Raw genomic sequence first — 19,546 nt, 5'->3', positions numbered from 1 at the left:
TCCCCTCCCCCGCCGGCACACACACACCACCGCCACCACCACCACCCTCCAGTCTCTTCAGCTTGGATATATGTGGCTTCCACCAATGCCTTTGGAATGTTCTGACGATAAGCTTTGCTTCATTTTCTAAGAATATTTCTGGTCAAGATGACTTTCTCTTGTTCTTCTAAGATCAAACACCTTAGTATTCTCTTTCTAGTTAGCACCATTACTATTAGAAACCTCCAAAATTCTTTTTAATTTGGGTGAAATCTCTCTTATATAATGAAATTTCTCTAATGATGTCCTGGGAATGTGGGGGAATGTGGGTGGAGTCGTCCCCCCCGCCCCCCGCCCAGAATTCCCAAGACATTTTAAAGGTCTATATTCAAAATATATGAAAACCCTGGATCCTCCAAACAGAAGGAACCTTGGCAGGCCATCTATTCCCATCTCTGTCTTATGTCCCATGATGCAAGTCCAGTCTGTTTTTCAAGCCTTCTCAAGTTTCCTATGTCATCCATGATGCATGTTTCTAGAGTAAACATAAGGATGCCATGGACATAATCATTTCTGATGATTAAATCCCAGCAGAGCAAATACACATTTACATCTAGTTTCAGATTCTCATGGTGGTTGAGAGAGGTCTGAGGTCCATTTTTGAAGCTGTCAGTTTATGAAAATCTGAAGCAAGCACTAAATGAGTACTTCAAAAAATGGTTCTTTTACATGTTCCTATCTAACTGATGCTCCCAATACAAAATAGTCCAGCTGAATAGAATGGTGCTACTCATAGGTAATTACATTTCATCCTAGTGCACCACTTTCTGGAGTTTTATAAAAATGTCAGTTGCCACACCACAAACTCCTTATCAAGTCTGTGAAGGCTCTGTGTGATGCTTCTATCCGCTGTCAGCCTCACCTCTGGCACAGCCCAGAGGGCACTGTCAACATGGACTCAGTAGGAGGCTTGCGTGAAAAAGCGCATCACACTCGAGCTTCTCTCTTAGCAACCTCCGTGTCTCCAGCCCTTTCCTGCCTTCAGGCCTTCACACAGGCTGTTTCCTCAGCCTGAAATGCTTTGCCTTTTTCTTTGCCATGCCTGGCTCCTTTACAGCCTTCATTCCCACCTAAAATGCCACCTCCTCAGAAAGGCCTCCCTGATCACTCTGTCTGAAGCATGTGTTCTTTCCTCCACTTCCTCCCACTCTTCATTCTCTCACACATTGCCTTGCTCTCACTTCTTCACAGGATTGAGCTCCATTTTAAACTAAATGATTGTTTATTGCCTACATCCCCTCTAGACTATGAGTTCTGTGAGCTCTAAGACCACCCACCTACCTTATTTCTCCCTAAATATGTAACCCCTAGTGTGGCCTCTGGCACATAGCAGACTTTTTCGTGAATGACTGACAACACACTCATCAATATCAGGCCACTTCTCTGTGTTCTGATGACAGGACTGGCAAAGAGCCAAAAGTATAAACTGAGTAGGGGCCAGAATGGCATGAGGCTGGTGTATCAGGTCTCACGTTCATTAAGAGCCTTACATTCAGACTCCCGTCCTTATCTCTGAAGGAAGCAATTCCTACAGTCACTGAAATACACTGACCAAACTGAAAGAAGACAGTCATCATACTTTAAATTTAAATCATCCTATTTTTTGCCACGTAAGTGGTGCCACTAGAATGAAATGTTGTAATTACTCTGTGAGTAGCACACTTCTATTAAGCTAGACTGTTTTGTGTTGAGAGCATTGGTTAGATAGAAACATTTAAAACAAGTTTTTGAATTACTCTTTTAGTTACTTCTTCAGATTTTAATATACTGACATCTTCAAAAGTGGAAGTTACGTAGACCTCTCTCAACTAGATGTAAATGTGTATTTTCTGTACTGGGATTTAATTATAGGAAACTGTTATGCCTGTGGCATTCCTATATTTACTTTAGAGGCTTGCATTAAGCATCTGCTATGTGCAAAGTTCTACATTATATGCTAATAGTAAAGAGAAAAAAGATATAGCTCTGGCCTCAAAAGCCCACAGACTAGGTAATTGGGGACATTCTAAGGCTAATCTCAGGAATGAGGGACATAGCTCATCTTAGTCATGGGGGGGGGGGTACAGTATTTGAAGGTGACATCAAGGTTTTAAACCTGTTTTACTTGGGAGGAAGTGGGAAGAATCTGGTTATGCTTTAGTGCAGTGATGGGCAACCTTTTGAGCTTGGTGTGTCAAACTTCGCCAAAAAACTGAGCATAACTCGGGTAGTTGTGTGTCACTTTGAGGAAAAAACTAACTCCAAGACTCTAGTCGCAAATGTTTCATCCTCAGGAGCAGCAAATGTTTCATCCTCGGCATGCGGCCGCCTCAGCGGCCGCGTGTCATCAGAAATGGCTACGCGTGTCAGTGCTGACACGCGTGTCATAGGTTCGCCATCACTGCTTTAGTGTATCTAACTATACTTGACCACATACCTCCACCGACCAAAGCTTGATGCCTACATCTTCATCATCTCACTCACTCTAGAAGCCTGTGAATCCCCTTACAAGAAAGCCTCGGATTCCCCATCCTGCCCTGTAATCAGGTAACCGCGTCTGTCCTGTCTGCCACTCACCTTCCTTGGTGTCTGCCTGTGGATCAGGACAAGCCAACTCTCTCCTCCCCGTCACCAGGGGAGTTTCCAGAAGGGAAACAGAGTCGTGTCTCCACTGTTTCCAAACCTCCCTGTCTTGACTTGAGCTTCGTAAGGAAACCCATGATGGTTCTGAAATAACAATCTGCTTCTCTCTTCCCTCTCCTTGGACCCTGAAGCCTTGTCAACATGGATGCCCCAGAACTAGGGAAAAGATCGACCAAGTTTCACCTCTGAGCTGGGGGCCCCGAGAGGAGGAAGGATAGAAGAGCGTACCCTTGTCCGTGGCTGCACAGGGGAAATCCAGCGATGGGAGGGATGCTGGTGGTCTGAGTGCAGATGTTAGGTGCAAGCTGCTGGGGCAGAAGAGCTGGAGACCTCATCTTGCTGGAGAGCTGGGAACCAAGAGTAACACACAGTTAATTTCCCTGTTGAGGTCTAGAGTGTCAGCTTGAAGGCAGATAAGGATGAGGCCAGGCAGGCTCAGCTCAAGTTCCATCTCCGTGATAGTTTTCCAAGCCAGAGGTATTTTTTTTCCCCTCTGTCTGCTTCTTTGGCTCTCTAACCTCCAGTTGTGGATTTTTTTACTCCCCCTCTGCCCTGATTTATAGTTAATCACCCGTCTGGGCATCATTTCCTTGAAGGCATTGAAGAGGCTTTGCCTCTTTCTCCCTCCTACCCTACCTGACACCTTGCTTTGCACATTCAAATTTGTTGAATCGCAGTAATGTTCTCTTTCTTAAGATCCAGTGTAGGAAGTTGGCCTTTTGGGTGATGGCTCCAGGACTGAGACTTTGGGCGTCTCAACATGGGACGCTGGACATGGTTCATTTGAATCTGAGGAAAGGAGGGGAGGAAAAGCCATTTGCATCTGGGCACCTTTGCTCCTCACCTTTGGCTGCAACTGAACCCCAGGCTCAGATCCCTTCAGGCTTGGAAGTGTGTTTTTGAGTTCGTTAGGGGAAGTCTGCTTCCTAGATTGTGTTAGTCATCTTTGAAATTAGGCTTTCTTCAGGCCCAACCACGAGTCTTCCAGCTCAGGTCTGGGACAGCCACGTACAGGAAGTTCTCATCCTGGCCTCTTTCAGACAGGAAACTGGCCTGTAATGGGAGGTGGGGACCAAGCGGAGAGTTTCAACTCCAGGGCCAGCTTTCTAAGACAGCGTTAGGGTGTAATGTAGGTACAGCATTCCTTATCACACCATCCTTGGGGCTCACCTCCTCTCCTTCCATTCATTGTATACATTAAGCCCTGAGAACACCAAAATGCTGGACTCCCCAGTCCTGCTCAGTGGACGCCTGCCTCGGACACAGATCCCTCCTTATCACATTCTCAGTGTCACTCAGCAGCGTTCAAATTCTAGAGCCTTGGCGGGCGGGGCAAGGCCTCTAGTTTACTGCACTCAGGTACCACCTCCACTGACCATTTCGGAATTCCTCATCTGGGTGCCCAGAGCCAGGCCACAACACTCTGCTCTGAATCTTTCCTCCGTCTTGCTTTTGACTTGCTTATCCTCCCAACTCCATTTGAATAACCCAGGAGAGCCATGGAATATTGATTTTCCATTTCCTCTACCTCTCTCCTTCTCCGTGTCCCTGGGGCAGGCTCCCTGCTCTACTTTCTCATTTCTCAGTCCAGAGAGCTGCAGAGAGTATGCAGGGAGGTGATGAGTTACCTTGGTTCTCTGGCTGCCCTGAGCATCTCTAGCCCATGCCTCCAACTCCGGGAATCGCTGACTCTCTCCTGAAGGAAATTGAAAGCGACTGAAAGAGAGCCCCAGGGAGTGAGAACTGTCCTGGCCTGTTACAGTCCCTACTCTCTGCTTTAAGCCACTGCCTTACAGTGGGTTCCACTGTTTTCCCCAGAGTACGTGTGATTCTGAGGGGGGCAGGGGGGAGTGTGGAGAATGAAACTCGTAAAACATTTGGGTGGATAATAGTGTTCATACCTGTGCGCAATTTTTAAAAGGAATCTTCAGCTGTGTTGGAATTTGGACTGGAGGCATCCTAATTGCTTTCTGAGGGGATGTTTTGGTCTTTGAAATACAAATCTCTCCCTAATGCCCTCCCCAATGCACTCCCTCTACCCCCTGGCTGGGAACAGCGGAACACGTAGGACTTACTTCTCTTCAGATTTCATGTCTTAAGAAAATGTACAAGGAAAACAGAGTGTGTTCCATTGCTAAGCAGCCAAATTCATGTAATTTTAAATTAAAATGTAAATGTACATGGCTGGCTTCGTCCTGCAGATAAGGGTTAAGACAAAATGTTCCTGTGATAAATCTGAAGCCAGTCTTTCCAAAACATGGAAGGTAAGTTGTGATGCACAGAGAGGCTGCTCAGAGCATCACGGGGGAGAAGTGACAGCAGAGTCTGGGGCTGGCGTGGACACAGGACCGGCGTCCCATCACAGACGCTGGTGCAGAGAAGACATATCCCATGAGTCTAGATGGAGCACTTTTAGTATTTAAACGGAGTCACTAAGAGTTCCCAGAATGGCCATCATAGATGCGAACTGACTCCAGACCCCAATGTGGCTCTTGTGTGAAGCCAGCCTGGAGGGAAAAAGCAACAGCAGAGGAAGCCAGAGCTGGTACCAGCCCCTTGAGGCCTCTACATAGGGCTGGGTACTCGCTTCTCCCTGCCAGTCATCTCTGCCCAGAGATCCCAGCAGAGCAGGACTAAAGCTCTTTTCTAGCACTCCAGAGGTCAGCATCTCCACAAGGGAGTGACTTGGCTATACTTGCACAGAGAGGCAATTTAGGTGCTTAAGAGCATCCCCTGTCTCTCTCCCTGCCCCTGAAAAATCAGAGATATAAAGGAAATTTAGGATTGGGGGTTTCTCTGTGAGAAATTAAAATCTCACAGCAGAAACTTTCAGACCACACAGTTTTTGCTCACGTGACAATGTCTGTGCCTGGGGTGCGTGTCTGCCTGTGGTGGACTGTGTTGGCTGTGACAGGTGCAAATGGCAGCTCTGTGATTGTGCTCTTGTTATACCAGCTCAGTGACTACGAGTATATTTTAGGGCAAAGAGGAATGTTCAGCATAGCAACATCTGAATGACAAGGGAGAATAGTTTTAAACATGTTTCGGGGGCTATTTACCCCTCTTTTACATCTTTATTTTATAAAGTAGCCTTCAGAAAGGAAAAGAAGATAAACTCAAATGTTTATTCTGCCTCTCCAACTACATATTTACCAATCCATCTGAGACAACCGGCTGTTGCTTTTGACTAGGTAGCGAGAGGCTATTTTAATTAAGATTATTGAGAGACTACAGAAAATACAGTATCATGACTCTGAACTCTGAGCTAAAAAATAGCCTTAAGAAAAACCTTATATGTAATGACTGCTTCTTTCTGTTTACGGAGACCCACATGATGATGCACGTTTCCAAGAGAATTTCGGGGAAGCTTCTAGCCCAACCAATAAGCTTACTAGTATAGGGTGAAGAGTCGATTCTGTTAGCAAATATTTGATATGCAAATGTCGGTATCCAACCTTCCCTGACTGAATCCTTATATACAGTTATAGCAGCTTACCTTCTCCTTGATGCCCATAGTGTTTATTACAGAAATCAACTCTTCCTGCTGCTCAGCAGTTACCCGCGTGGCGTCGCAGACACTCACAGAGCTGTCACTCGCCCCTGTCAGAGCCGACGCGGTCCACTGCGAGCAGACACGTCCTGTCCCTTACATCCACCCTCACACAAGCAAAACTTGTGTTCTTGTGAGGAAACTATCTGATTCGAAGCAGTAAGAATATACAGCCTTAGAAAGCGGTAAGCCAGTGACAGGAAAGTGTGTGCAATTTAGAGACAGATTCATTTTTCTTAGGAAAATACACAGACAATTATTTCAGTTTCAGGATGACATTGTATAAAAAAGTGAATAATTTTATTTTTAAACCAGCGTGAACAAATCTTTACATCCCACCAGCCAGATAAGCTTTCTTAATGGCTTATTAGTTGAGAAAGTGCATTAAACCTTTAAAGCTCCCAGGTCACAGGTAATCATTTCATTTCCTGACACCAGCCCTCAATTTTGGGTTTCAAGCCTTGGGGAGCAGCTTACTCACATTGATGAGCATACTGAATTTAGGGGGGGAAAAAAGGCCCACAGACCTAATCTTCTAACGGCGCATAACAGTCTACCTACATCCCAGGCACATGTTTCTGAAAGACCTGTAGCTAACGAGGTAGTAACTTTGTCCTCTCTTGCTCCTCACTGAAGGCATAATTCAATCCGAGGACAACTCAACCTGTCGAACCCGGACTTCAATATCCAGCAGCTGCAAAAACAGGAACAGCTGGCCGGGATCGGCCGCATTAAACCGGAGTTATACAAGCAGAGGTCACTGGACAACGATGATGGGAGAAGGAGTAACAGCAAAGCCTGTGGGAAACTGAACTTTATTTTAAAATATGACTGTGACCTAGAGCAGCTCATAGTGAAGATTCACAAAGCCGTCAATTTGCCCGCCAAGGACTTTTCCGGGACCTCAGATCCTTATGTCAAGATCTACTTGCTTCCGGATCGGAAAACAAAACACCAGACGAAAGTCCACAGGAAGACCCTGAACCCTGTGTTTGACGAAGTGTTTCTGTTTCCGGTTCCCTACAACGACCTCGAAGCCCGGAAGCTGCACTTCTCTGTGTATGACTTTGACAGGTTCTCCCGCCATGACTTAATTGGCCAGGTGGTGGTAGACCACTTCTTAGACTTGGCTGATTTCCCCAGGGAGTGCATCCTTTGGAAGGACATCGAATATGTCACCAACGTAAGTCCAGCATTTCGTCTTTTTGGGGGAGGTGTGGAGGTGTTTCTTGGTCAGCATGCGAATAAAGGACTTATACCTTATTTTATTTGGGGGGCAAAGTATGAAATTCATGTCAATATACATAGAACTATGGCTTCAGAACCTCCTCGTGTCTTTCTAGAAACAGGGCGTTAACAATATTCACTCCGAAATTTCCAAGAACTATTGATGCAAACCATATTCAAGAATAGCCTTCGCTCTTTTCTACTTTCTAATTCTCAGCAATTCTCTAATAGGCGGTAGATATTACCTGCCCTCCTCACCACATTTTCTTTAGAGGTTTCTTAGGTTGTTTGTGCTAAATGGATCCTGGCATCCTATTGACTGTAATCTGAAGCAAAGAGCACAAGTCCTTACCCATGTTCTCAGATCAGCTCAGTTCAGAGGCATTCCTCATGAGATCTTCACCTTTAACCCCAGACATGAGAATGGTTGAGAAGAGTTGGCATCGCATTTTCAAATATTGAATCAAAGCTACAAGAAGAGCAGCCTGCAAAGATCTGTAGACATTGGCAGTGTCAGTCTATAGAAGGTCAAATCCAGCTTAGAGCTCGGGAGAGAGAGGGCAGATGATCCGGGAGGGAGGCCATATATCCATGCGTACATTTCAACACGAGATTGCATGGTGATATTTTTATTTATTTATTATCTAAAGTTTTACATATGTCTCCTTTTTTCCCTGATTGACCACTCCCCTCTCCCTCCCACCAGCCATTCCCACCCCGGGCAAGCCCCCATTGCCCCAGTGTCTGTGTCCATTGGTTATGCTAATATGTATGTATACAAGTCATTTGGTTGCTCTCTAACCACCCCTCCCCTGCCATTTGTCTCTGGACCTATTCTTGTTCATCAAATTATGTTGATTATTATATTCCACATATGAGTGAGATCATATGATATTTATCTTTCTCCAACTGGCTTATTTCACTTAGCATAATGCTCTCCAGTTCCATCCATGCTGTTGCAAATGGTAAAAGTTCCTTCTTTCTTATAGCAGTGTAGTATTCCATTGTGTAGATGTACCACAGTTTTTTAACCCATTCATCTGCTGATGGGCACTTAGGTTGTTTCCAAATCTTAGCTATTGTAAATTGTGCTGCTATGAACTTAGGGGTTGCCTATATCCTTTATGATTGGTGTTTCTGGTTTCTTGGGATATAGTCCTTGGAGTGGGATTACTGGGTCAAATGGGAGTTCCATTTTTAACTTTTTGAGGAAACTCTATGCTGTCTTCCACAGTGGCTGCACCCGTCTCCATTCCCACCAGCAGTGTAAGAGGGTTCCTTTTTTTTCACATCCTCGTCAGCATTTGTTGTTTGTTGATTTGTTGATGATAGGTGTGAGATGGTATCTCATTGTTGTTTTGATTTACATCTCTCGGTTGATTACTGACTTTGAGCGTGTTTTCATATGTCTCTCGGCCTTCTGTATGTCCTCTTTCGAAAAATGTCTATTTAGATCCTTTGCCCATTTTTTTTATTGGATTATTTTTCTTCCTTTTGTCAAGTTGTATGAGTTCTCTGTAAATTTTGGAGATTAAACCCTTATCTGAAATAGCATTGGCAAATATGTTCTCCCATGCAGTGGGCTTTCTTGTTGTTTTGTTAATGGTTTCTTTTGCTGTGCAGAAGCTTTTTATTTTGATGTAGTCCCATTTGTTTATTTTCTCCTTAGTCTCCATTGCCCTAGGAACTGTGTTGGTAAAAATATTGCTATGACATATGTCTGCTATTTTGCTGCCCATGGAGTCTTGTAGGATTTTTATGGTTTCCCATCTTACATTTAAGTCCTTTAGCCATTTTGAGTTTGTTTTTGTGTATGGTGTAAGTTGGTGATCTAGTTGCATTTTTTGGCATGTATCTGACCAAATTTCCCAGCACCATTTATTGAATAGACTGTCTTGACTTCATTGTTTGCTTTTGCCTCCTTTGTCAAATACTAATTGAGCATAATGGCTTGGGTCAATTTCTGGGTTCTCTGTTCTGTTCCATTGCTCTATATGTCTGTTCTTGTGCCAGTACCAGGCAGTTTTGAGAACCGTGGCTTGGTAATATAGCTTGATATCTGGTATTATGATCCCTCCAACTTTGTTATTCTTTCTCAGGATTGTTGTGGCTATTCGGGGTATTTTTTTATTCCAGATGAATTTTTAGAGAGTTTGTTCTAGATCTTTGAAATATGCTGTTGGTATTTTAATAGGGATTGCATTGAATCTGTAGATTGCTTTGGGTAATATGGACATTTTAATGATGTTGATTCTACCAATCCATGAACATGGTATGTTCTTCCATTTGTTTATGTCTTCCTCTATCTCTTTTTTCAATGTCCTGTAGTTTTCCGAGTACAGGACTTTTACCTCCTTAGTTAAGTTTATTCCTAGGTATCTTAATTTTTTTTAGTGCAGTGGTAAATGGGATTTTTTTTGTTTGTTTCTCTTTCTGTGAATTCATTATTGGTGTATAAAAAGGTCATAAATTTCTGGGTGTTAATTTTTTATCCTGCTACATTGTCAAATTCACTTATTAGACCTAGTAGTTTTTTTGATGGAGTCCTTGAGGTTTTCTATGTATAGTATCATGTCATCTGCAAATAAGGACAATTTTACTTCTTCTTTCCCAATTTGGATGCCTTTTATTTCTTCTTCTTGTCTGATAACTATGGCTAGCACTTCCAGTACTATATTGAACAGGAGTGGCGAAAGTGGGCATCCCTGTCTTATTCCCATTCTTAGGGGAAATGAGTTTAGTTTTTGCCCATGGAGTATGATGTTGGCTGTAGGTTTGTCATATAAGACTTTTATTATGTTGAGGTATGATCCCTCTATTCCCACTTTGCTGAGAGTTTTTATCAAGAAAGAGTGTTGGATTTTGTCAAATGCTTTTTCTGCATCTATTGATATGATTATGTGATTTTTGTCTCTCAATTTGTTTATGTGGGTGAGGCTGGGTCCCGGGCCCGGGAGAGGCCACGCGCCCCTGGGTCCGGGTGAGGCCATGCGCCCCTGGGTCCGGGTGAAGCTGAATCCTGGGTCTGGGCGAGGCCGTGTGCCCCTGGATCCAGGTGAGGCTGGGTCCCGGGTCCGGGTGAGGCCGTGGGCCCCTGGATCCGGGTGAAGCCGTGCCCCTGGGTCCGGCCGAGACCAAACCAGAGGGAGTCGGACCTGCATTACCACCATTTGTCCACCATCCAGAGCTGAGGGGTCAGTGCCGACATGTACTCATAAGGAACTGGTGGACATTGATATTGGGTCTCAAAAGAACTGTTGGTCCAGAAAGAAACTCACTACAGACTGATTCATTTGTCTGTCAGCATAACTATTATTGCTCGTCTCACATTCAATTCTTGTAAGTATATCTCTAGTGACACATGATTTCGCTCATCTAGGGGAAATGATGAACAACATAGACTGATGAACAACAACAGAACCAGAAACAAGGAGGCATCGATCGGACTATCGGGCCTCAGAGGGAGGATAGGGGAGGGTGGGAGTAGGGGGGAGAGATCAACCAAAGGTCTTGTGTGCATGCATATGAGCCTAACCAAGGGTTAAGTTCAACAGGGGGTTGGGGCATCCGTGGGGAGGGGTGTGGGATGGGAATGGGGGGATGAGGACAAATATGTGACACCTTAATCAATAAAGAAATTAAAAAAAATTTGTTTATGTGATGTATCACATTTATTGATTTGTGGATATTGCACCATCCTCCCATTTCTAGAATAAATCCCACTTGGTCATGGTTTATGATCTTTCTGATGTAATGCTGAATCCGATTTGCTAGAATTTTGTTGAGGATTTTAGCATCTATGTTCATCAAGGATATTGGCCTGTAGTTCTCTTTTTCTTTTGTGGTATCTTTATCTGGTTTGGGAATTAGGGTAATGCTGCCTTCATAGAAAGAGCTTGAGAGTGTGCCTTCCTCTTGAATTTTTTGGAATAGTCTGAGGAGGATAGGTTTTAGTTCTTTGAATGCTTGGTAGAACTCCCTTGTAAAGCCGTCCGGACCAGGGCTTTTGTTTGCTGGAAGATTTTTGATCACTGCTTCAGTTTCTTCAGTAGTTATCAGCCTATTCAGGTTTTTTTATTCTTCCTGATTGAGTTTTGGGACCTTGTATTTTTCTAAGAATATGTCCATTTCGTTTAGGTTGTCCATTTTGTTGGAATAGAGTTGTTCATAGTATTTTTTCATAATCCTTTGTATTTCTGTGGGATCGGTTGTTACTTCACCGCTTTCACTTCTGATTTTGTTTATTTGGGTCCTCTCTTTGCTTCTTGGTGAGCTGGACTAAAGGTTCATCAATCTTGCTTATCCTTTCAAAGAACCAGCTCTTGGTTTTGTTGATCTTTTGTTGTTTTTTTTGTTGTTTGTTTTTTGGTCTCTATGTCATTTATTTCCGCTCTGATCTTTATTATGTCCTTCCTTCTGCTTACACTGGGCTTTTCTTGTTGCTCTCTTTCCAACTCTTTGAGTTGTAGGGTTAGATAATTTAACATTTTTTCTTGCTTTTTGAGGTAGGCCTGTAGAGCTATGAACTTCCCTCCCAAGACTGCTTTCACTGTGTCCCATAGATTTTGGATTGTTGTGTTTTCTTTGTCATTTGTTGCCATGATGCTTTTTATTTCTTCTTTGATCCCTTTGATAACGTAATCATTTTTAATAGCATGCTATTTAGACTTGCATGGTGATATTTTTATTCAATTTACATCCTTTTCATTATCCTGCAGAGGTGCATGACACTCCTGAAATAGAAAGGAAAATTGGACTTTCCTAGGTAACTCTGATATTTTAATGCCACTTGTTTCTTTCCCCTTTTCCCCTCAGGTAACTGTTAGCTTGTCTTCTGGAATATGGCCCTTCTAAGGCCTTTCTCTTTCTCTAGCTCTTTCTCTTTCTCTTTCTCTTTCTCTTTCTCTTTCTCTTTCTCTTTCTCTTTCTCTTCCTCTTCCTCTTCCTCTTCCTCTCCTCTTTCCATCTTCCTTTCCCTTTCTCTGTCTCTGCCTTGCCATCCAAAGACACCAAACACCCAATCCTTACTCAGCTCAGACCGTGATCCAGCTTGAGTTTGGAGCCCGTATAGTGAGAGGCTGTCCCTCTGCTCAGAAAGAGAATGCACACTCTCTGCCCAATGGCCAAATAACCACACTAGTATTTTCTCATCCTCAGCAATGTTTGTGAACTGGGGACTCACACTTGGGCATCTTCTCCTTGCCACCAGGTAGATACCAGTGGCAACTTTGTCCCACTGCTCAGATGAGTGAAGTGTAGCATGGGGGTTTGCTGGCCTTTATCATAATGACAGGAAAGAAAAGGAGGAGCTGTAGAAGGTGCATAGAGCATCAGGGGTTGAAACTAAAGTGATTTGGGAGATCTCTTCAAACTTGAAAAGTGTGATATTGGTAAACCAAAAACTTGATGCAGGGGGAAGCAAGGATTATACTTATTCCAGCATTAGTAGGCAGCAATAGAGGCTCTAAAGTAACAAGATGTCCAGGCTGCTTATGCTGCTTTGAATGACTCAAGAATGAACCCTCTCATTGGAGTATTTGACAAGTCCCCTTGGTTATACTACTATGCTGAGATACTATCTGCCAACAGTGATGAGCCCTGGTAGAAGGAGTTTGGTCATACCATCTGGTGTGACATCAATTTATATTTTTTGACAAATGAATTCCATAAAATAGCTGGAATGGTTGTTAAAAGGCTCAACAGGGTCCTAGCCAGTTTGGCTCAGTGGATAGAGCATCGGCCTGCAGACTGAAAGGTCCCAGATTTGTTTCCGGCATACCCCAGTTGCAGGCTCAGTCCCTGGCCCTGGTTGAGGCTCGTGTGGAGGGCAACCAATCCATGTGTCTCTCTCACACTGATGTTTCTCTCTGTGTGTGTCTCTCCCCATCCCTTCCAAGCACTCTAAAAATCAATGGGAAAAAAATATCCTTGGGTGAGGATTAACAACAACAACAAAAAAGCTCAATAGGGATCTTCTGTAAGTTGCTTCCAGAGACTTTGTAGAAAGAGCAACACTGAGTGGACAGTGATAAAAATGTGGGTAAGGTTGATTCCTGGTGGGAACATCTTCGAGAGCAGTTTCCGGTGGGATAGGAATATAGAATGGCAGCCCACGGGATGTTCTGCCCCAAGATCACTGACATGTTAGCACTCTCCTGGGACTAAGAGTTCCCTGTCCATTTCTGGAGAAGTCTTGATATCCATAGAATTTGTGAAGAATATTAATTTATTTATTCAGGAGGAAATCCAAAAGGGCTAAAAGCCTCAAAATTCTTGTTTCTTCAGCTTAAAAAAAAAATCTAAGCATTGATCTAGGCCTTGACTGATACTTGACTTTTCTCATAAATTTTAGAATCTAATTATTAAGTTAAACAAAATTTTATCTTGTATTTGTTTGGACTTGGACTTCTTACTTGTGACCATTGTGCATTTCTCCATTTATTTAGTTCTTTAAAGTTTATCATTTGAGGCTTATAATTTTCTACAGGAGGATCTTGCATGTCTCATGTTAGATTTATTGCTAGATATTTTTTTGTTATTTTAAATAGTATATTTTCTAAAATTGAATTTTCTAACTAGCACTGCTGTAAAGTGATGCAGTTATGTATATTTATTTTCTATTTGTCAATCTCGCAAAACTATTAATTCTTATAATTGGATTGTGGATTCTTCTGAATTTTCCTTGTAGATAATCAGTCATGTGAATTATGATAGTTTGTTTCTTTCTAACTTGTATACCTTTTATTATTTTTAAAAAAAATTATTTAGTGCACAGACTAGGAGTTCCAAAACAATGCTGAGTAATAATTATGGTAGTAGTCACCCTTGATTTTTCCTTATTTTAAATGGTATGTTTTTAGTATTTGCATTGATATAATTTTCTAAAGATAGTTTATGGTTATCTTTATAATATTAAAAATGTGTTCCTCTATTACTAGTTGACTAAAACTTTATCACAAAAAGTTGTTTTATCAAATGCTACGATCCTGTGAGGTTCCCCTCCCTCCTTTGATATGCTACTTTGGTCAATTACATTAATTAATTTTCTCATTTTGAGCCAATCGTATATTCCTAGTATGATTACCTGTTTTTTACATTGCTGAGTTCAGTGTGCTAATATTTTGTTTAGCATTTTTGGCATTTGTGCTCCTGAGTGGTACATGTAACCTACTTTCTTGTGTGGTCCTTGTCTGGGTTGGGATCAGTGTGATTCTTGGTCTACAAAATTGGCTGGGAGTGTTAGTTTGGATACATTCCATTTGCTTCTGCTCAGTGCCCCTAGATGCTTTGGGGGTTTTGTTTATTTTTCTACAAACTGAAAAGATCTCCCTTAGTCAGTGGCTTCTGATTAGGTTCAGACAATGAGAAAGGGAGGAGAGTGAAGATGGAATATTTATTTCTCTAGATGCCTTTTGTGGGGTCTCCATAGGCTGGCAATACTCTTCAACAAAGAGCCATACCTCCTTTGTTTTGCTTTTGTTCTTACAAGATTGTTTTTCTGGGTATAAAATTTTGGGGGCATAGAACTCTCAGTTACTCTGATTTGGGGCATTGTAAAGCTGTCATTCCGTAGTCTCCTGACCTCCAGGTGCTTTTGAGAAGTCAACAATTAGTCTAATAAGTATTCCTTTGTATGTAATTTTCCTTTTCTTTCATACTGCTCTCCAGATTTTGCTTTCCTGTTTAGTGTTCTGTAGTTTAACTATAAAATTGCTAAGTGGGCCTTTCTTTTTATTTATCCTGACTGAATTTTTTTAAATTTCTTTATTGATTAAGGTATTACATATGTGTCTTTATCCCCCTCACTACCCCCCTTCCTCCCACTCATGCCCTCACCCCCCTGTTGTCTGTGTCTAAAATTTATTTGGTTCCTGGGTCTAAAATTGTTTCCTTTTTTCAGTGCTGGAAAATTCTTAGCCATTTTCTTCTTTCTATTTGTAGAAGTATTTTTTATGTGTTTTCATATTTGCTTAGCATATTTGCTAATTTCTTTATTTCTTCAATTTACTTTCAGTACCCTTTTCTATTTCTTTTACCCTTCCATGCATAGTTAGTTTTTATAAATGTATATAAATGTACATATGTTTATGTGTGTTCACATATATGCACATGTTCATATACATGTATGCATATATACCCATGTACATATATACATGTATATTATATTCTGTTGCTCATAACTCCAATAGCTATAACTTTTGCAGCTCTGATTCTTTTGTTTGGCATTTCCATCCACTCCATAACTTATCATGTCTTGTTGTCTCACATATTTAGTGATTTATTATTGTGAGCTCATCTATCTTGGACTATTGCCAGTACAGTCATCCTTAGTTAAAAATATATGGGGAAAAAATCTATGGGGAATCGGTTCCAGGACTCCCATGGATATCAAAATCTGCAGATTCTCCAGTCCCTTAGTCAGCCCTCAGCATCCATGGGTTCCACATCCTTGGACTCAGCTAACCACGGATTGATAGTGGAATCTGCAGATGCAGACCTCATGGACCAGGAGGGCCTCTGAAGTTTCCAAGCCCTAGGTTGAAAGTACATTTCTTCAGAGATGATTTACAATTATTTCTACCAGAGGCCTAGGTGAACTACCAACATGCAGCCACTTTAAACTGAACTTTGAGCGTGAGTGTTTTTGTATAACAGAGGTAGGGTAACTATAGGTTTCAAATCTGTAAGTTTAGGCTTGTGTTGGTGGTTAAAAATTGGCAAGCGGGATATCCTCCTATATAATAAAAGGCTAATATGCAAATCGACCAAACTGCGGAACAACCGGTTGCCCTGACGCACACTGACCACCAGGGGGCAGACGCTCAATGCAGGAGCTGCCCCCTAGTGGTCAGTGTGCTCCCACAGGGGGAGCGCTGCTCAGCCAGAAGCCCTGAGCTGGTCTCACGGCTGGTGAGCACAGCGGAGGTGGTGGGAGCCTCTTCCACCTCCATGGCAGTTGGACATCCCCTGAGGGCTCCTGGACTGTGAGAGGGCGCAGGCCAGGCTGAGGGACCACTCCTGAGTGCACATATTTTGTGCACCGGACCTCTAGTATATATATTGCTTTATCCAGAGCAAATCCAAGTCCAAGACAGGAAGGATCTTGAGCATCTATGTATGCAAGACAGATATTCTATTGTGTTCATCTTTTTAAAATGTGACCCTTAGCCGAAACCGGTTTGGCTCAGTGGATAGAGCGTCGGCCTGCAGACTCAGGGGTCCCGGGTTCGATTCCGGTCGGGGGCATGTGCCTTGGTTGCCCGCGCATCCCCAGTAGGGGGTGTGCAGGAGGCAGCTGATTGATGTTTCTCTCTCATCGATGTTTCTGACTCTCTCTCCCTCTCCCTTCCTCTCTGTAAAAAATCAATAAAATATATTTTTTAAAAAGAAGAATTACAAAACCTCAATATATTCTTTAAAAAAAATGTGACCCTTGATCTTTAGGACCCCAGCTTTATGCGGGATGCTCCTACGGTCCTCTACAACCCAGGCACGAAACCCTGAGAGGTTTACATGTACCTCCATTTACACTCCAGCTCTGGAGCTCATTCACCTCTGTGTGTGTGTGTGTGTGTGTGTGTGTGTGTGTGTGTGTGTGTGTGTTCATGCTTTCTTACTGTTCTGGCCACTGAATAATTCCATTTCTGTCCTGTCAGCTTTGCTATGCATTTAAAAGGATTTCATAATCCAGTATTTTTACCTAAAGGAGTTTCTGTGACCATCTAACCTATTACTGTAAGCATTGTGTACTGCATTGCTCCAAGTCTGTTCAGAAAGCAGATTTTACTTGTACTAACTGAATAGTAATCTACGTATTATATGTTTGCCTTGTGATTGAATAGCCACAAAGACTCTTAGAGGTCCTGGAATCTAAAGTCCTTCTTTACCACATAAAACGGAGTAGAGGGTCATTAGGAGATTCAACCAAGGTCACACAGCTGGATAATGGGAAATTAGGACTAAGTTTTTCAACAGCCAACTCAGTCAGTTCAAATTATTATATATGGCCCTGGCAGGAGCATTGTCCTGAACACCAAAAATTGTGGGTTTGATTCCCAGTCAGGGCACATACCCAGGTTATTGTGGGTTCCGTTCCCAGTCAGGGTACGTACATGAGGCAACCAATTGATGTTTCTATCTTTCTTTCTCTCTCTAAAAATCAATGAAAACATATCCTTGGGTCATGATTTTAAAATGTATAATATATGCTGGTTTACTCCTTCTTTTTCCCCTCTCTCCCTGGCTTAAATGCCACTTCCTCACAGAACTCTTACCTGAGCCCTGTACTATGATAGGTTTTTTTGGCATTTGCTTCCATGACACTCTCTACTTCTATCATTACTTATCAGACCTTCTTTAATTGTTCAATTTTCTTTCTTTTCCATTAGACAGTTGTGAGTGCAAAGACCATGTCTGGCTTGGGTGCCACAGTGTGCCCAGCCTCTAGAATGGTGTCTAGAAGTGAAATAATTAGTAAGCACTAATTGAATAAAATTATGCTCCTTAAGGGAGTGGAGGGGGGGGGGCGCTAGTTTGGTGAGGCTTTAGGGCCTGATTTGGTTAGAAGATGTTATACAGATCTGAGTCTATGAACTAATTTTTTTAAAAATTTGTTCTTTATTTCTCCAAGCAGATTATGAATTTTATAAGTGTTAGCAGTCAAGTAAAAATTCTCATACCTTCCTGTGAAGAACAAAAAATAGCAATTATTGAATGTAAACATGATAGTTTAATTAAACCTCTCAACTTCTGAAGCCAGATCAATCAACGATGGTATAGTACATCATTGTGGGACACAAATCAGCCCACGGGAGAGAAGGCAGCATGTGGGGAGGTCAGGGAAGGGAGAGCATGAGCTGAGTGGTCTGGGTGAATGTCAGCTGTCGTGCCCATACTCCTGGAATTTTTATTTTTATTTATTTATACATTTTTTCACTTAACCTTTAAACACTTTATTTATTAAGTAAAAGTTTACCTTATGATAAGGTACAGAGTAACCTCTTAAAACTATGCTAACCTATTCTGACCCAACAGTTTTATTATTATTTTTCAATTGTATTATTTTTTTCTTTCAATTTATTTTGTATTGGTTTCAGCTGTACAGCTTAATGGTTAGACAATTATATACTTTACGTAATGTTCCCCTCAGTATTTCCTCAGTTGGCACCATATATAGTTATTGCAATATTATTGAGTGTATTTCCTATGCTTTACTTACGTCCCTGTGACTATTTTGTAACTACCAATCTGTGCTTCTTAATCCCTTCTCTTTTTCACCCACTGCCCTAATGTCTCTCCCCTCTGGCAGTTACCAGTTCACTCTCTGTGTCTGTTTCTGTTTTGTTAGTTTGTTTATGTTGTTCTTTAGATTCCACATATAACTGTCTGATGTATTTCACTGAGCACAATACTCTCTAGGTCCATCCATGCTTTCGCAAAGGGTAAGATTCTGTTCTTTTTTATGGGCTCCTGGCATTTTTAGTATACCCTCCTCATCTCTGGCTTTCTGGCCAGTAGGCATTGAGCACTTCAGGAATCTCTCTCAGTGACCCACTTAGAAACTGGCTCAGAGACTTTCAATGGGACTGTGGTCATCTCAGCTTGACTCTGATTTGGAGGAGATGCCCGCCTCCTCACCTGGAAACACTAGAATTCATGAGATTCCCTCTATGCCCGAGTGGATTCAAGTTCAGAAAAGGGAAGGGTATGGTTTACAACAGCATTGGCTTTATTTTAATGCTAAGAAATGAAAAACCTTACATTTCCATCAAAATTTTACTTTCTGAGTCATTGCCAAGTCCAGTATTTTATAGTGGCTGATTTATAGTGGCAGGGTCTACCTCCAAGATCCTGGGGCTATTTCTAGACCTAATCGCAGAAGACACCTGGAACCACTCAGCGGACGATATAAATTTATAGGAAATCCCACGATGCATGCTCCTCACAGTTGAACATGTATGGCTATGCCACACTCAATGGTGTCCTGGTAGATGTGTACCTGTCTGAGGTGGGAGGGGTAGGAAGGGAACCTGACATTTAGCATCTGTTTATTTCCGTGGTGTAAATACTGCCAGCAGGGCTGATTTGAAGTACCAATGTGACATCACT

At 42.3% G+C, this 19,546-nt stretch overlaps 1 protein-coding gene across 1 annotated transcript in view; it reads left to right on the top strand.

Annotated features, from left to right (window-relative positions):
- Nucleotides 1–19,546, top strand: part of SYT9 (synaptotagmin 9) — a gene marked incomplete at both ends in the record, with an annotated part of 164,604 nt that overhangs the window by 49,886 nt on the left and 95,172 nt on the right. The window contains one exon of the mRNA XM_079789138.1: nt 6,848–7,394. Within this exon, the coding sequence (XP_079645264.1) occupies nt 6,848–7,394 (547 nt within the window). The remainder of the gene's footprint in view (nt 1–6,847; nt 7,395–19,546) is intronic.

This window comes from Cnephaeus nilssonii (genome assembly GCF_951640355.1).
Source record: "Cnephaeus nilssonii genome assembly, chromosome: 13".
Taxonomy (NCBI): Eukaryota; Metazoa; Chordata; class Mammalia; order Chiroptera; family Vespertilionidae; genus Cnephaeus; species Cnephaeus nilssonii.
Note: the sequence above shows the minus strand (reverse complement) of the source record. Positions and strands in the feature narration are given on the sequence as shown.